The 17,919-nt window shown below is 36.9% G+C and overlaps 1 protein-coding gene across 2 annotated transcripts in view; it reads left to right on the top strand.

Annotated features, from left to right (window-relative positions):
- Positions 1 to 6,057, top strand: part of CEP63 (centrosomal protein 63) — a 47,136-nt gene extending 41,079 nt beyond the window's left edge. For both annotated transcript variants that reach the window (XM_044669997.1, XM_044669996.1), the window contains one exon: positions 5,553 to 6,057. In XM_044669997.1, coding sequence (XP_044525932.1) covers positions 5,553 to 5,711 — 159 coding nt within the window. In that variant the 3' untranslated portion in view covers positions 5,712 to 6,057. The remainder of the gene's footprint in view (positions 1 to 5,552) is intronic.
- Positions 6,058 to 17,919: the final 11,862 nt, after the last annotated feature.

Raw genomic sequence — 17,919 nt, 5'->3', positions numbered from 1 at the left:
AGACACATACATGCCTGTGTGTTTGCGTGCATTTATGTGCGCCCCACCAAAGTTAGATTGGTGAGGTCCTGTCAATCATATATTGAGCACCCACTTAGTGTCAGGCACTGTGCTAAGGGCTGAAGATACAAAGAAAGGCAAAAGACTGTCCCTGTTCTTAAGGAGTTCACAGTCTAATGAGAGAGACAACATGCAAGCATACTACATATAGACAAGCTAAGTAACTTGGAAATGATCTCAAAGGACATTAGAATTAAGTATTAGCACTAGAATTAGAAGGGGTGGGAAAGAGTCAGAAAAAGTTTCTTATAAAAGATGAAGTTCTCTCTGGGGCTTGAAGGAAGAGAAGGAAGTCAAGAAAAGGTGAGGAGGAGGGAAAGACTTCTCTGTGCTGGAGACAACCAGTAAAGATGAAGAGTTGGAAGTTGAAGGATCTTGTACAAGGAGCAATAAGTAGGTCAGTGTCACTGGATCACAGTGCATGAGAGGTTGTAAGGTATAAGAAGGCTGGAAAGTTAGTGGGGGTTGAGGGTACCAGATTGGAAAGGGCTTTAAACACTAAGTAGAGGATTTTATATTTGATCTTTGAAGTAATAAGGAGCCAGTGGAATTTATTGACTAGGAAGGTGATATGGTCATTCCTGTACTAAATTTAGAAAGATCAATTTGATAGCTGAGTAGAGAACAGATTGGATTGGGGAAACTACCAGAAGTCTGTTGCAATAGCCAGGTGTGAGGTGACGAGTGTCTGCACCAGTGATGCAGTGTCAGAGTCAGAGAAGAAAAGAGGGGCATGTATAGAGAGTTGTTACAAAGTTAAGATGACAGACTAGTTGATAGGTTTTGGCATTTGATTAAATATGAGAGGAGCGTGGGAATGAAGAATGGAGGATAATATCTAGAATTTAAGCCTGGGTGATTGGAAGAATAGTGGATAATTTCTCCACAGTTATAGGAAAATTGGGAAGAGAGAATAGTTGGGGAAAAGCAAATGAGTTTAATTTTGTTGAGTTTAAGATGTCTGGGGATATCCACTTCAAGGTGTCCAATAGACATTAGAGATATGAGACTGAAGGTTAAGAGACGTTAGGGCTGGATAAGTAGATCTGAGAATTATTTGTCTATACATGATAATTGAATTCATGGAAGCTGATAAGATCGCTAGTAGCATAGAGGGAAAAGGGAAGAGAGTCCAGGACAGAACCCTGTAAAATACTCATGGTTAGTAAATGGGACCTGGAGGAATATTCTGTGTCAAAAGCTTCAGAAAGATCAGAAGGGATCATTATGAACAACAGACTAAAGTTATTTGAGATTGTTATGTATGTAGCCAAGCTCAGAAGTTTGATGGAGTAGATTTGACCTAAAATTCCCCAAACTAGTTGCAGTTTAGCTTTTCTGCCAGAGCTAGATATCAACCAAATATCTAGTAGATGCTTTTCTTTGAGAACTTATTTTGTATTGTCAACTTGATGAAAGATATTGAGTGAATCATTTATCATGATGACTTGTCATCATTGGCATTTACAGGTAGTTCACATTAAAGTTCACAAGCATCAATTAAGGTGAAAAGCTTTTTTATTATGATTAATTTTCCATCTTCCCCCCATCCCACCTGTCTTTTAGTCTTTAAAAGAGCTATAATAACCTTGAATTTTGAAAGATAAAGCATTAGGATTATTGATACAAATTATAAGATGGGTTTTCCCAGTTATAATCATGCAGATTTTTTCTTTTCCCACATTTCTTAATTTTTAAAAATAATTTACTTTCTCTCCCTTCTTCACTGCTTCCAGAGTGGGGGAAAAATTGAAATCCTTGTGACAAAATGCACAGTCAAGTAGAACAAATTCTCCCATTAGCCAAATCCAAAAATGTATGCCTAGACATAAGTTGTTAGTACTCTCAAACACCAAAGAATACAAATTAAAAATGACTGCTGCCTGTGTCCTTTTATTAGGAAATGGAAGTTCCTCTAACAGAAATCCGAGATAGTTACATCAAGGCAATTAATAATTTAGCAACTGAAAATCAACAGCTAAAGAAGGACTTGGTAGAGGTCAAATCTAGGCTGGAAGTCTCTGCTCATGTGAGCCAAGATGACTATGAGTGTAATTTTAATGAGACACACAGCATATTGCCTGAGCTCAAGAATTCAGAGTACAGGTAAAGTGAATTTTTAAAAAAGTTTTCTTTAAAAGCAACTCTCCTAAAATAGATTTTAAAATTATATTTTCACAATAATTTTTTAATCTCAGAAGTTTAATTTGCTCTAAAATGCAGCTTTTTATTTTATTCTGCATCATAAACTTATTTCTTCTATTAACATTTGTTATATAGCCCCTTAATTTTAGTGATGGTGTTTAAAAAATTGTGACCTTAACTATTTGCTGTGTTTTTTTTTAATAAAGCATATCCTGATTGATGGTGACATCTACAGTATTTCACAGTGTAGGGTTCACAGCAGATTAATTGAACTGTCAGCCAGCTATTTCCATTTTCTCTTTCCCCGGCCTCCCCAAATCCATTGCTTTCCTCATGAGAAGCAGGCTTTTTATAGAAAACCTGTGCCTCTGGCTAATTCATTGTAAGCTACCACCATAAGAAAACACATATCTGATGAAAAAGCTCCTAATTTCATTTCTGCTTTACAGAAATAATGATAATACCCATTGTGAATTGCTATATACTTTTCATAAATTGCAGACTAATTGGATGATTTGTTAGGTTTTAAAAAATATGGGCCCACTAAAGTTTTATTAGAAAAGAGCAAAATTCTATAATGCCCAATTGTGTTTTTTAATCTACCATCCAGGAGAACATATGAACTGCAGCATAGTCAGCATGAAGAAACTGAAAAACTGCAGAACTACTACAAGGGCGAGCCGGGAGCTCTTAACATCCCACATCTGTCTATCGGAATGAACCCTGTGTCCAGTGCACTTATTGGATTGAGTCCCCAAATCAGCGCTTTCAGCTCTACCTTCTCATTGACCTCTGATTTCTTTTTGCCTATGGCAGTAGATGTAAATGAGGCCAACTTTTCTGATTCCATGTCAGAGTCAGAATCTGCTGTAAATCATCAAGAAGAATTTTTGTCTTTGGTATGGTAGCTTTCCACAAACTTTCTACTGAAAGATGGAAACTGATATAGTCTAGATTGATTAGAGTGATCTCTAAGGTGTTAAATTGCTATCCTTTTGGAAACATTTGCTTTACTCAATTGGCCTTTTAGTAATCTCTTTGAAATGAAGAACATGGAATTATGTTTTATTGTATTGAAGTATTGGTAGAGAGTTAAAATAAAAGGCATACTTTAAAAAACAAAGTACTAGACCCTCAAAATGATTCAAACTGTTTTTCTCTATCAGATCTTGGAAGGTAATCTTCTGCCAGCATAGAAGTGGCTAGCCTTGAATTGTAGGAATGGGTTTAAGTAAAGCCACTGAGCTAAGCACCACTGATAATGGTGGTAATAATAGCTAGTATGTATATACTATTTTCAAGTCTGCTAAACACTTTATATCTATTTTGTTTGAAATCCACAACCACCCAGTGAAGGGGCACTGCAGGTATTATTTTCCTCCTTTAAGAGATGAGGAAACTGAGGCCTAAGTAGAAAGATGAAAGGAAGAAGCAAGAAAAAGAAAACCCATCAAGGGAATAGTGCGAACAATAGTCTTGACCACCTGTCTAGCATGCTATCTATGGCACTATTGCCAAGGCTTAATTAGCCCTAAAGTAGAATTTATTATTATTGAGCAGGGCCATTGATTTCACAGAATCTCAGTTGAGAGGCCAAACCCTCTATATGAACAGAAATCCTTTTATGATATCCCTAACGAGTTATCATGTAACCTACACTTGAAGACTCATGAGAGGGAACTCATTCCCTGCCAAGGTGACCCATTTTGCTTTGGGGTTATACCAGGGCTGTACCAGGCATTACAGAAATTTCTTTCGTTGTTATCATTTGTAATAACAGTCATTAATAATGTCATAACTTACATTAATTTCATGCTTTAAGGTTTTACAAAAGTATTTTATACCAAATACTAAAATATATTAAATACTAAAGTGATTTGTCTAGGGTCAGCTAGCTAGTATTTTACTCAAAATGATATGTGAACTCCACCCCGCCCATATTCTTGATTTCAAGTCCAGCACCTTACAACTAAACTACTATTGAGCTGAAATCTGCTGTTCCTTCCAAACTTGCTCCAAGATTTCCCTAGTTCCATTCTCTGGGACCAAGTAAAACTAGTCTGATTTTCCCACTTAACAGCCCTTCTAGCCACGTCATTCATCATGCACTTCTTCCAGCCTCAAGTTTTTCCAGAATAAACATCTTTCTTCCAACAAATCTTCATATGTAGTGGTTTCAAATCCCATCATCAATCTGTTCGTTCTTCTTCTGATGTGTTTCATTTTGTCAAATGACCTTCCTAAATTGTGACTCCCAAACTGATTACAGTATTCCAACTATGGTCACGTATGGGCAGAGTATAGTTAAGACTGTTATCTCCCTCATTTGGGATAATATGCTTCTATGATTACGGCTTAAGTGATTATTTTACATGTCTATTGACATTTTTAGGGAAAAAATAACATTGCACTGTAGCTTTTTTTAACACAAGTTAAGTAGATGTAATGCTTGTCCCCCATTTGCCCTTTCTGTTCCTTTTGCTCCTTGTTATGACTTAATTGACAAACAAAAGACCTTACCAGTGGAAAATTCAAAGTATCACTGTAATTTGTTAAAGTGTCAAGAAGTCCTTGGAAATACTTTTGGTTTGCTTACCCCCTTTTGATTTTCAAAAGAGAGCATGTAATATTTTGTGGAGTTGTATTTTGAAGAAGGAAAAACATTCTTCTAAGTTTGTTTTCTCTTTGATCTGGATTTTTAAATTTCATCATTGTGGGCATTTTCCAGCATGGGTAACACCTTCCATGGATGCAGATTGGCAGCCTAACTCATCTGTAATTTACTGTCATAGAGTTGCCTTGATCTCAGAAAGGCTTAATGATCCCACAGCAAGTTTATGCTAGAGACAGGACTTGAACAGCCCAGATCCTTTTGGCTTTGAGGCTAACCTTCTAGTCACTACTTCTGGCTGGTTTTCATTTTGCCTAATCTGTGCTTTACAATTTGTAAGGATTTTGTGCTTTTAAATAATAGAACTTTAATTCTTTTTTTTTTTTTTTGAGGTTTTTGAAGCATAAGGCACACTCCCTATGTAGATGATATAAATTATGTAAGCAGGTTGTGCAACTAAATCTTTTGAAATCCATTTCAGATCAATAATTTTATGCTTTTGTAGTAAAGCTATTGTCTTTTAGTAAGAGGTTAAGGAGAGACTTGGACTGCTTTTTGAAGAAGAGCTTATTACTAAATTTTTTTATTCTGGATAAAGGTTGAGGAATAAGTATTTCTTCAGGAAATGAACTATACACCAAGATAACTTTTTTAAAAAACCCAATATGATGAATGGGCCATAGTGGGAATTCATTTTTATATTCAAAAGTTAACAATATTTTTATTTCTTTCTTAGCGTCCCCTGTCAACATCTCCCATTAGTTCAATAGCCTCAAGATTTTTGGAAGAAGAGGAACTGCGGTCTCAACACATCCTGAAACGTCTTGATGCCCATATTGCTGAGCTGAAAAGAGAGAGTGAAAGGACAGTGAGACAGTTCACAGATCTAAAGTAACTCATGGTGTCAAGAACCTCCAAATACAATGACCTCAAAGAGTTTGTGTCCTCTCCATTAGCTGAGCTTCCCAAAATGTGAACATAGCGTGAAGATGATAGCTCTGACTACCCCAGTGAAAGCAGTGGTGAAGATACAACCCCTTCCTGGAAAGGATGATTCTTCCCTTGGGGCTGATGGATCAGATATGTGCTTTCTGTCTGGAGAACAGAAGATCATGTCTAGACTTCTTTGATAGTCTTTTCTGTCCCATGCATATTTATTGTCAGAGAGATTGTGGTGCTGTCCAGGTGTTAATTCAAAATGTGAATATGTCTGTATAATTTAAAATAAAGATTTTTTAATGTGTGTGCTATACAGAAAAATCTTTTTTTTAAGAAAAAAATTATTTGAAATTGGATATGATGAGAATTCAAGGAAATGATCCATTCTAACTTTGTTGATATTTTACATAGTCTATTTGAAGAAAATATTTGGAAAAGTAAAATATTGCTTATGTAAGACAAGATATTTCCATAAGCAATCTTTGATTTGGGTTTCCCTTGGACTTGAGTTCTATTTTGATGGTGCAATGACTCCATGGCCTCCAAAATTAGAATATACCTAGGTTGTAGATCACAAAAGCAAATCAAGTATCTCTTTTGATTTTCATATATGTTTAAGTATGATTAGCATGGGTATAAAACATCATTAATTAATAAACAATTATATATAAGGGCCTACTTTATGCCAGGTTCTGTGTTTGGTGCTGGAAATATAAATGCAAAGAATGTGGAACCGTGTCTATTCTACCATATTAGCTTTTATTCTAATGAGAGAGACAAAAAGTACATATAAAGATTTAACCAGCATAAATACAAAGCTAATAAATATGAATATAGGCAGAGTAGTTAAATATAAAGTAATTTAGGAGGGAGGGCATTAGCAATTGGAGTGATTAATGAAGGCTTAATAAAGAACATGCTTGAGCTGTATCTTTAAAGAACCAAGGGTTTTTCCAAGGCAGAGGTAACAAGGGACCCTACACATGGGCCATACTGAGACAAGAGATGGAGTGTTCTGAATGAGTAACAAAGATGAGGCCAGTTTGACTGGTTCAGATAAGTAGGCAAAGGGAAATAATATCTAATGATGTTGGAAAAAATAGATTGGGCCCATATTATGTAGGACTTTAAAAGCTAAGTAGTAATCCTGGAGGCAGTAGGAAGCCACTGGGAGTCACATAGTCATATCTCTGCTTAAGGAAAATTGTTTTGGTAACTATCTAGGAAAGGCTGAGGAATAGTAAGGGATGAAACAAGGAGACTAATAATTTAGGCAAAAGGTGATTAAGGTTTGAGTGAAGATGGTATCTGTGAGTGGGAAGGAAAAGTTATAAATGATGTGAAAGTAAAGAATAGCAAGATTTGGAAATCGGTTAGATTTGTGGAGTGAAGGAGAGTTTACAAACCTGGGAGACTGGAAGAATGGTATCTCTTTGGCAGAAATACGGGAGCTTGACATCAGAGATTGATACACTGTGGCACAATAAAATATAATAGACTTTTCTACTAGCAGAAATACAATGAACCAGGACAACTCAGAGGAACTTATGAGAAAGAACACTATCCACATCCAGAGAAAGAACTGTGGGAGCGGAAACGCAGAAGTAAAACATAGGATCAGTCACGTAGTTCAATAGGGATGTCATTGGGGTTTTGGTGTTAAAAAGATCACTCTATTGCAAATATGAGTAATATGGAATTAGGTTTTGAACAATGATACATATATAACAGTGGAATTACTTGTCAAAGGGATGAGAAAAATCATGAATCGTGTAACCATGGGAAAATATTCTAAATAAATAAAAAAAAATATGGGAGTTTGGAAGAGGGGGAGGCTCAATGAATCATAATGATAATTCAATTTTGGTTAAGTTTAAGGGACATTTAATTTGTCTAATTGTGTAATAAGCAATTAGTGATGAGGGACTATAAAAAGTTCAAGAGAGACTCTGGGACTCGGTTTATATAGGTCTGGGAGTTGTCTGTAGAGAGACAATAGTTAGACCCATGTGATTTGATGAGGTTATTGAGAGTATAAATCCAGGAATTCTAATCCTATGTAGGGGGAGAGAGAGAGACAGAGAGAGAGAGAGAGAGAGAGAGAGAGACAGAGACAGAGACAGAGAGAGACAGAGAGAGAGNTTTTTAAATGTATAAAATAAAATACAAAGAATTACAAAGAAATCCAATCTATTGAACAAATATTCAAAGATTTTGTTTTTTATGTTCATGTTTTCCCTTTGGAATCTTAGGAAAGATCCACAGTTAGGTGATGTTATTTAATATAAGATGGTGTTTGTTAGATGGAAGAAGTAAAATAACGTAAATGAACTATTTTTTTTTATGTTTGTGAAGGGTAAGACTCAAGAATTTTCAACGAACAGGAAAATTCTTCAAATTTGAACTGTCAAAAAAGAGAAAGAGAGACAGGAACACTTCTCTTCTCCACGTTCCACCCATTTTTCTTGTTTGAGTTTTTTTTTTTTTTTTCATTTTCTTCCCAGCAGGGAGAGTGGGATGGAAAAACTGAGTTTTGCAACCCTAAAACTGAGTGCTTTCATCTTACTGCAGACATCTGTCTGCTTAGCACAGTGTAGGCACTTAATGAATGTTTAGTGATTGATTATGGCAACACCTTTCAGTATGTATCTGATGCTTGCCAGTGCTTAGAACTTTTAAATTTTTCCCACTTCTTTCTTTTTCTTGCCTCTTAGGCCAGTGGTTTCCAAACTTTTTTGTTTATCCCATCAGTATACAATAAAAACAAAAAAGCTTTTTAAGCTTGCATCCCTAATATGTTTATAAATTAGGTACATGTAGTAATTAGAATATGTACATAAAAACAAAGTATACATTAAATAATAAGATGAATTAATGTATTATTGTACTATGATATAGTAGTATTTTACTAAAGATAAATTTATGTATTAACATGTAGGACCACTAGGTAGTTCTGGGCCTGGAGTCCAGAAAGCCCGAGTTCAAATATAGCCTTAAGATACTTCCTAGCTATGGGATCCTGGACAAGTCATTTAACCCCAATTCCCTGCTTTTGGCACAGTCCTGTTTCAGAATGGATACTAAGTCAGAAAGTGAGGGTTTAAAAAAAAATCCTCCTGGAAGATTATAATAGTATTTATAAGTTGTTACTTCTTCATTGATGAAACTTTTGTCAATATAAGTTTAAAAGTCTTTTGTAGTTATCATTTTTATGTAGAGGAAAAAAAATATCCCATACCTTATTTATATTTTACATTCTTTTTTCTAACCCTCTCTCCCTCCCAGCCCCCTACAAATTCTGAGATCTTAGACCTGAACCAAAACTGAAACTTTAAACATTTATCTCCAGGGGCCTGGGGTGGGAGGATGTAAAATGCCAAAGAGTACCAAAAAAGAGCCTCATTCTTTAGATAGTGGGGTTACTCTCAGGACCAAACCCAGTCCATACATGCATAGGTCCAAAGCAAAATGGGAGATAATATGCCAAATGGGATCAGCAGCAGATTCTACTTGTTAAACATGATCAAAATTATTTTCTCTTTTATGATCATCTCCTATATTGACCTGATCTGGTTCTCCTCTCATTTTTTTCATAATATTGGAACTTTAATATTCAGTTTTGTAGTATATATACATCTATTGTGTAAGATAATAGTTTAAACCTAATTTGGCATAACTCATGCTGATTTATAGATTAGTATTTACCTTTGTAAATGCTCATAAACTACCCTCAAGTGATGTAGTCTAGAATTTGGCCAGGAATCAAAATCAAACTCATTGATCTATAGCTTAAAGAATTTGTTTTCATTGGGAAAATTGGGCCATTTGCCTATCTACAGTTTGTCAGCATTTCTCCTATTTTCTGTTATTTCTATTTGCTTTTCCTCTTTATCTCATTATCAATTTTACTTCAGTTTTCACCAACAAATACCCATATTGAGTATAATAATAAGAACATAAAAAATAAGAAAAGTGAACAAATACAAGGAAACAAAAAGATGTCAGAAAAATTATGCCCATAAATTTTTATGAATCAATTATCAAACACAAATCAAAGACTGCGTTGTTTACTTCAGTCCACTTGTAAATTTCCATGATTTTCCTAAGATTGCTGACAGAGAGTGGCTTAGCAATCATATTGGCCAGTTTCCTTAGCATCCTTGAATATAATTTATCCTGGCTTGATGAATTGAATTCACTGACGGCCATGTCTTTTCCTGCCGTCTCATTGTTTTTCATCAATTTCAACTTCTTATTGTTCATTTTTGTTTTTTCCCCACCTAGTCTGAAGAATGTTCTGCCTAGAGGAGAAAACAGAAGCAAAATGCAAATGGAATAATTATTTCCTATGTATGGGGGCATTAAACAATGAGCCTCTATCTGGAGAGGACTCAAAATATGTTTTGTTTGATGCAATGTTTGTAGGGAGGCTTAGAGGGCCTTTTGTGCAGGTATTCTCTAACCTCCATTCTGCTTACTATGAGATGATGAAAAATTTGCTGTCAAAGCAGAACTCAATATGTGTACAAATGGTACACAGTTGAACTCTCTTTTCTCTTTGCTGGCAGCTTTCAAGTAGTGATGGGTAAGAAAGGCTGTGTACTTCCAGATTGGGTTAGGGTGGAGATGGGGGAGATAGCAATAATGGCTGTTGTGGATTCCCTCACCCAAATGCCATGTGGTTGTGAATACATGTCCAATCTGTTTCTGCTGAGTTTTATTTTATTCCTGATCTTAGGTAAGTGAGTATCGGAGACAAAATGAATCCAGTTATGAATTTAGGAGCCTATAAAGGGTAGAAGCACGATCAAGGATGTCCTTCAGCAACCATGGTCAGAAACATCAGAAGCCAAATCCAAGAAGGAGCCAGCCCTGAGGGGTGACTTTGTACAGCCCAGGACTGAACTGACCTGGCAGCTGAGACCCTGAAACCTGAAAACAAGGGAGTGACTTACCCATTAACTCTGTCACAATGAGAATTGAGCTTTGTTGGGGGAATTTTTTTTTTCAATCATTTAAAGTCTAAGCCTGTTCATCCTAGTAACTGATGTGACAGAGTACTTCCCACATCAGGGATGTTGTATTTCAACCCTTCCTATACCTTCTCAATGAATACCCCTTTGTAAAATCTAATCGATATTGGGGCAGCTAGGCGGTTTAGTGGATTAAGATCCAAGCCTAGAGATGGGAAGTCCGGGGTTGAAATATGGCCTTAGGTACTTCCTAGCTATGTGACCCTGAGCAAGTCACTTAACTCCTATTGCCTAGCCATTATTGCTCTTCTGCGTCAGAACCAATGCACAGTATTGATTCTAGGATGGAAGGTAAATGTTTAAAAATGAAAAAAAATTTAATTGATGTTAATTGTTTAATTGACAGCAGGAAGATGTTAACTAGGGAAATGATATTGGGAGAATATAATAGATGGAGGCTTGTGAAAGAAAGCATTTGAGAACTCACAGCTCTTGGTGGGGATTGGGGTGCAGTTCCACAAGCACGAGCCACTCTCTAGAGCAGTGATTCCCAAAGTGGGCACTACCGCCCCCTGGTGGGTGCTGCACCTATCCAGGGAGGCAGTGATGGCCACAGGTACATTTATCTTTCCTATTAATTGCTATTAAAATTAAAAAAAATTAATTTCCAGAGGGCTAAGTAATATTTTTTTCTGGAAAGGGGGCGGTAGGTCAAAAAAGTTTGAGAACCACTGCTCTAGAGACTCAATCCAAAAATCTGAGTGGGTTGGGAGATGAAGTCCCAACCGATTTGCTACATTTAATAATCAAAATTTGTCTTTAAGGTTTTCAAAGCACTTAACATACATTAATCTCAGTTCTCGCATCCACTCTGTGAGATAGTAACAGAAACAGACAATGGAGAAACTAAAACTCAGAAGTTTTGTGACTTGTTATGGAGGATTGCTAAAGATTAGTAGCCAGTGGAACAGTTGACAGCATCTGAGCCTAGAAACTCCATTTTGGCAAGGATTTGTTCTCAGCTTCATCAGATTCCACTCAAATATAACTCATCCCTCATATCACAAGGTTCTCTTATTTTCCTTCCTTCTTTCTTTTTTTTTTTTCTTCCTCCTTCTACCTTGCTCCAGAAACAAGTTACAAGTGTGCCTGCTACTATTTTTCCATCCAGCTCTCCTTTGGGGCAGAAAAATCTCTTCCTTGAGGTGAGCAATTCATTTCTCACCATGAAGCTTAGACTAATGGAATTCCATGGAATATTTGTGCTGAAAGAGCACTGCTACATCAGGGTTAGTGGGTTTCTGATTTCCACTTGATTCTGAGTATCCTTCAGCAAAGAGTTCCAGCCTTGCCCCTCTCTAATGAAAGTCACTTCTAGCATCTTGTAATTTGAACCAGAACCACTGATCTACTGGTCTGTCAGGCTAATAACACCTGCTAATGGTTACACAGTTTATAAATGTCAGGAGTAGGAGTCAAACTCAGGTTTCTCATTCAAAAGTTCAACATTTTTTCCACTGCAACACACAAATCTCCCATCTCTCTCTCTCTCTCTCTCTCTCTCTCTCTCCCTCTCTCTCTCTCTCTCTCTCTCCCTCTCTCTGTCTCTGTCTCTCTCTCTGTCTCTCCCCCTCCCTTTCCCTTCTTCTCCCTCTCTGTCTCCTTCTCCTTCTCCATTATCATTGATGTATTCATCCTAAGCAATAGTTCTTGAATTTTTTGGATCTTCCAGACATAGCTTTTAAAAAGTGCTGTTTTTGTTGTCATTATCAAATGGTATTTTTTCCTGAATCTCCAGACCCTTGGTATTATTTTCTGAGGATTACACTAGAAAAACTGATAATTATTGCCATTTTTTCCATTCTGTTTACTAGAGGCAGTGTGGTATAATGAAAAATGGATATCAAGAGATCCGAGTTCAAATCCTATCTTTCATGCTTATTCTCTTACACAAGGTGAGCTCCTTTATTTTTATGAAGCTCAATTTCCTCCTCTTCAAGAACATAAGAATTAGAATGATTCAACATACCCCTCAAGATTCTTCTAAAGAAGGCATTCTGGTGGGGGTAACTGGGTAGCTCAGGGGATTGAGAGTCAGGCCTAGAGACGGGAGGTCCTAGGTTCAAATCCAGCCTCAGACACTTCCCAGCTGTGTGACCCTGGGCAAGTCACTTGACCCCCATTGCCCACCCTTACCACTCTTCCACCTATGAGCCAATACACAGAAGTTAAGGGTTTAAAAAAAAGAAGGTATTCTGGGAACTGTTATGTATGGTTATTGTTATTAATCATAGGCATTAGATTTAGAGCTAAAAGTGACCTCAAAGGTCACAGTTCAGTGGTGTCAGACTTAATAAGAAGTGGGCTACATGTCATCTTAGAAAAGTGATTGGTTAGAGTGTTGGCCCTGGAGGTCAGATCTGACACAAACAAATTTTTTTTACCCTAGGTATGTCACTTTACCCTGTTTGCCTCAGTTTCCTTATCTGTAAAATAAGCTGGAGAAGGAAATGCCAAACAAGTCTAGAATCTTTGCCAAGAAAACCCCAACTGAGCTCATGAAGATTCTGACACAACTGGACAACAATTATTGCACTGTGTCTATTTTTTTGTTAAATAATTCCCAATTATATTTTAATCTGATTCTGCTGCTCTTGTGAATATTGTAGTCCTGGGGTTAGCCTGCTGGTGAGTTTGACACCTCTGCCAAACACCTAAATTTTAGAGATTTTAGGCTTAGAGAAAGTTGTGACTTGGTCAAGGTCAAACAGCCGGTGAAGTATTGGAGATGGGATCTGACGTCTTTCAAATCAAAGTGTTTCAGACTCCAAGTCGAATACTCTAAACATTACAATTACAGTTCCAGTTGCTGCTTCAGTCGAAGTCCTACCTCTTTGCTTCATGGCCTTTCAAAATATTTCAACCCAAATTGAAAATTTGGCTGGCTTTTTTTTTTCTTTTGACTGCCAAAACCAAAACTAAACACCACCAACAAAAACCAGACCATCTAAAGAAACTCCAAACTTCTCCCACACTGGATGCTGATAACACGTAGCTATTAAGATTCTGTTTATGCCGAATATTAATAGAACAGTCTGTCACCATAATTCTGTCAGCACCATGAAGTAGTTTTCTTTTTATTCCAACATCTCCCATGGAATAAGACATTCTCTCTAGATACTGGGAGCCCCTGCCAACAGTTGGAACAGTTTACGAGTTCTCCTTATTCAATGTCATGGGGGAGAAGGGGAAGGCTGACTTGGTTCTCATTATTACATAACCAAAAAGAGTGATTTCTTTTGTTTGTTGTCTTTTTGAATCCTTTTTTGTGAAAAAAAAATCTATTTTTAAAAGTTCCCTGTCTAAAATAGGCTCACATCCTCAAATATCACAGAATTTCGATTATCTATAAATACCTTTTAGATATACTGCCAATATACCTAAATGCTTATCACTATGACAGGAATGCTTTGGACTGCGAGTAGAATTTGCTCTGTGTCATGTGACATGATTGGGCTTCCAATAACATTGTGATGACTGACAGCAAAATAAATCCACAAGCCGCTGCATGTTCTCTTGTGTGTTTGTCGCCTCATTTTGGCATGTAGGTGACCCTGGGTTTTTGAAGTCGATGCCAGAGGAAATCAAACTCTGACAGGTCCTACTAAGCTGGAAAGGGTTCAAGAGTGGACCTGGTGATGGATTGTGTGTCTGTTGTTTGAGGACCAGCAGAGCTAGAGGTTTATATCATCTGAGACTTGTCCACTAAGATAAAGATATTTGGGCCAAAACAAGTCATGAAGAGAAAGCATAGCAAAGAGGGCTCTGGGCTGGGAATCAGGAAGACCTGAGTTTGAATTTCACCTCAGACACTATTAAGTGTCCCATAGGTTGTCATTGTTGAGTTGTTTTAGTCATGTCCAACTCTTCATGCCCCCATTTGACGTTTTCTTGGCAAAGATACTAGAATGGCTTGCCATTTCCTTCTCCAGCTTATTTTTGTAAATGAGGAAGGGAGGCAGATGGGTTAAGTGATTTGCCCCAGGTCACAGCTGATACATGTCTGAGGCCAGATTTGAACTCAGAAAGATAAGTGTCCTCCTGATTCCAGGCCTAGTACTCTCTCCTATATGACCCTGGGCAAATTATTTCACCTTTCTGGGCCTCAGTTTCCTCAGCTATAATTAAGTAGTTTGAATTTCCTGACCCCAATGCTATTACTTTCAGCTCTAAATCTATGATCCTATTAAGGCAGTAAAAGAGGGGACAGCTGGGTGACTCAGTGGATTGAGAACCAGGCCTAGAGATGGAAGGTCCTGGTTCAAATCTAGCCTCAGACATGTCTTAGCTGTGTGACCCTGGGCTAGTCACTTAACCCCCATTTCCTAGCCCTTACCTCTCTTCTGCCTTGGAACCAGTACACAATATTGATTCTGAGATGGAAGGGAAAGGTTAAAAAAAAAGGACATTGGAAGAGTTACTGAGTCAAAGGAGGAAGTGTCCACACCAATGAACTCATATTTTGAATTTGCTATTAAGGAAATATATAGTCTAGGGAGGAGGTGGCAGAATGGCTTTGTATTGGTTTTATATAAAAAATCATACAAACCAAGCTGGAAGAAACCTTAGTGGCCATCCAGTCCAACCCGTTTTACATTTTACATTGAGAAACTAAAGTCCAATTCTGGAAGGCAATTTGGAACTATCTCTAAAGGGCTTTCAAAAAATGCGTACTCTTTGATCCAACAATACCACTACTAGGCTTGTACCCTAAAGAGATAATAATGAAATATGTTTGTACAAAAATATTCATAGCCGTGCTCTTTGTGGTGGCAAAAAATTGGAAAATGAGGGGATGCCTTTTGTGGTATATGATGGTGATGGAATGATGAAGTAGAGGATTTCTATATGAACTGCAAGAACCTACAGGAACCGAAGCAGAATGAAATGAGTAGAGCCAAGAGAACATTGTACACAGAAAGTGAAACATTGTGGAACAAGCCAATGTAATAGACTTTGCTACTAAAAGACAATCCCAAGGGACTTATGAAAAAGAATGCTATCCGCATCGAGAGAAAGAACTGTGGGAGTAGAAACACAGAAGAAAAACATGTGACTTATCATTTGTTTATATGGATATATGATTGGGGGTTTTGGTTTTAAAAGATTGCTCTATTGCAAATATGAATAATGTGGAAATAGGCATAAGTAATAACATTTGTATAACTCAGTAGAAGAGCTTATTGGATCGGAGAGTGGGGAGGGAAGAGAGAAGGGAAAGAAAATGAATTATGTAAACATGGAAAATATTTTTAAAATTAAAAAATTAAAAAAAAACAAACAACCAAACCAAACAAAAAGAAACTAAGGTCCAGAGACATGAAGTGACTTTCTTAAGGTCACACAGTATCTGAGCTAGGATTTGAACTCCAGACTTCTGACTCCAACTAAATAGTTTTTTCCCTGTCCCATATTGGAATTCTTGAAGGAGAAATTAGAGAACATTTTTTTAAAGCAATGCTTGCTGTCCTTTTGAAGTAGAAATGTGGAAACTGAACATTGAAAATGTATCCTAAAACTAGCAACCAAGCTCCATACCAACAAGAATAAGTATTATATAACCCTGCTTCATTCCATTGGTAATAGGAAAGAGATCAGACAAAATACCTTCATATCTAGTCTGATTACCCATTCCATCATGAAATAATCCTCCCCTTTCTGGGAAACTGGTGCTTATTAGGCAATAACTTCATTTTTAAAAAAGTGTACTGATAATTCACATTTATATAGTCCTTACTGGTCTTGAAGTACTTTTTTAAAAATTATCTTGAAAAGCTTTGAGGTATTTAATGCTTATAGTATTATCTATACACACAACATATTGAGGACCAGAGAAGAGAATCTTAAATAGCACAGGACTTAAAGTCACATAATTGGTAAATTGTAGAGTGAAGACTGAAATCCAGAAGGTTGACAGGCTTCCAGTGATTTTTCCTTAATCTGGGATTCTTAATCTTTTTTTTGTTTCATAGATTCCATATGAAGTCTATGGACCTCTTCTCAAAATTTAAGTTAGAAGTTAGTGAAAATGAAGATATAATTTTTTTCCCATCCAAGTTCACAGATGCCCTGTAATCTATTTGTATAACCTCCTGAAGTTGACCAGGAAAGGCCTCCTGCAGAAGATGATGCTTGAAAAGAGTCCGGAAGGAAACTGGGAAATTTAAGGTGTGGAGTTGATGAGGGAGAGCAATTCAGGGGATGGGAGGCATTTAGGTCAACAGATTGTTTTTTTTTCTCTGAAAATGCCTGTTCATATCCTTTGACCCTTTATCATTTGGGGAATGTGTCATCTTTTTAATTTCAATCAGTTTTTTTACATTTCAATCTGTTCCTGTAGCTGTCCAGCAGCCACTGTGTAATTAGAATCTGTTACCCTTAAAAAAAACAAACTATGATTCCCAGCAGCCCACTCTCTTCCTGTCCTTATGTGCTGACAGACAGGATATAAATTCTGTGGAGTTCTATCTTCCTTTCATGGCTTAGGTGGAGCAGGCTTTTTGAGTAGGTAGAAAAACTTAGTCATGTGGTTCTATTTTGTTAGATAATAAACTTTATAAAATATACTTGAAATACTGGACATTAATTTAAATCCTACACCACACAATATTATCTTTATGGGTAGACACCTAAGACTGGAAGTTGGAGACTGAGGGAAAAATGAGTGAAGAGGAAGAAAGACTCAGAGACACAAGGTTCAACAGCAAGGGATTCCATATGCTTGCTTCTCTGATGGCAGAAAAAAGAGAGAGCTACATGTGTCCCCAATCTTTTATTGGAGAATCAAGGGATGGATGATGGGAGGTAGTTAATGAACATGTGACATGGCAGTGAATTTAACATTGGTTTGGTTCACAACTACAAGATCAAAGAGGTGGAGGCTAAGATAATTTAGGACTCAGTGCCCCACCCAGAGGTCCAATTGACCTTTGGACTGGAGGCTTATAACACTATGTTATAAGGCTTAAGTAATCAATCATAAAGTTTGGTACATGAGCATATTGTTCATAAGAGTCAGTCTTAGAATACATCTTTTATACCTTAATGATAAGTTCATTCCTGGATCCCCATAGTTCCCTATATATTCAGGAAATGAGGCTTTTATAAAAACAAAAAACAAAAAACAAACTT

The sequence above is a fragment of the Gracilinanus agilis genome, chromosome 3 (genome assembly GCF_016433145.1).
Source record: "Gracilinanus agilis isolate LMUSP501 chromosome 3, AgileGrace, whole genome shotgun sequence".
NCBI lineage: Eukaryota > Metazoa > Chordata > Mammalia > Didelphimorphia > Didelphidae > Gracilinanus > Gracilinanus agilis.
Note: the sequence above shows the minus strand (reverse complement) of the source record. Positions and strands in the feature narration are given on the sequence as shown.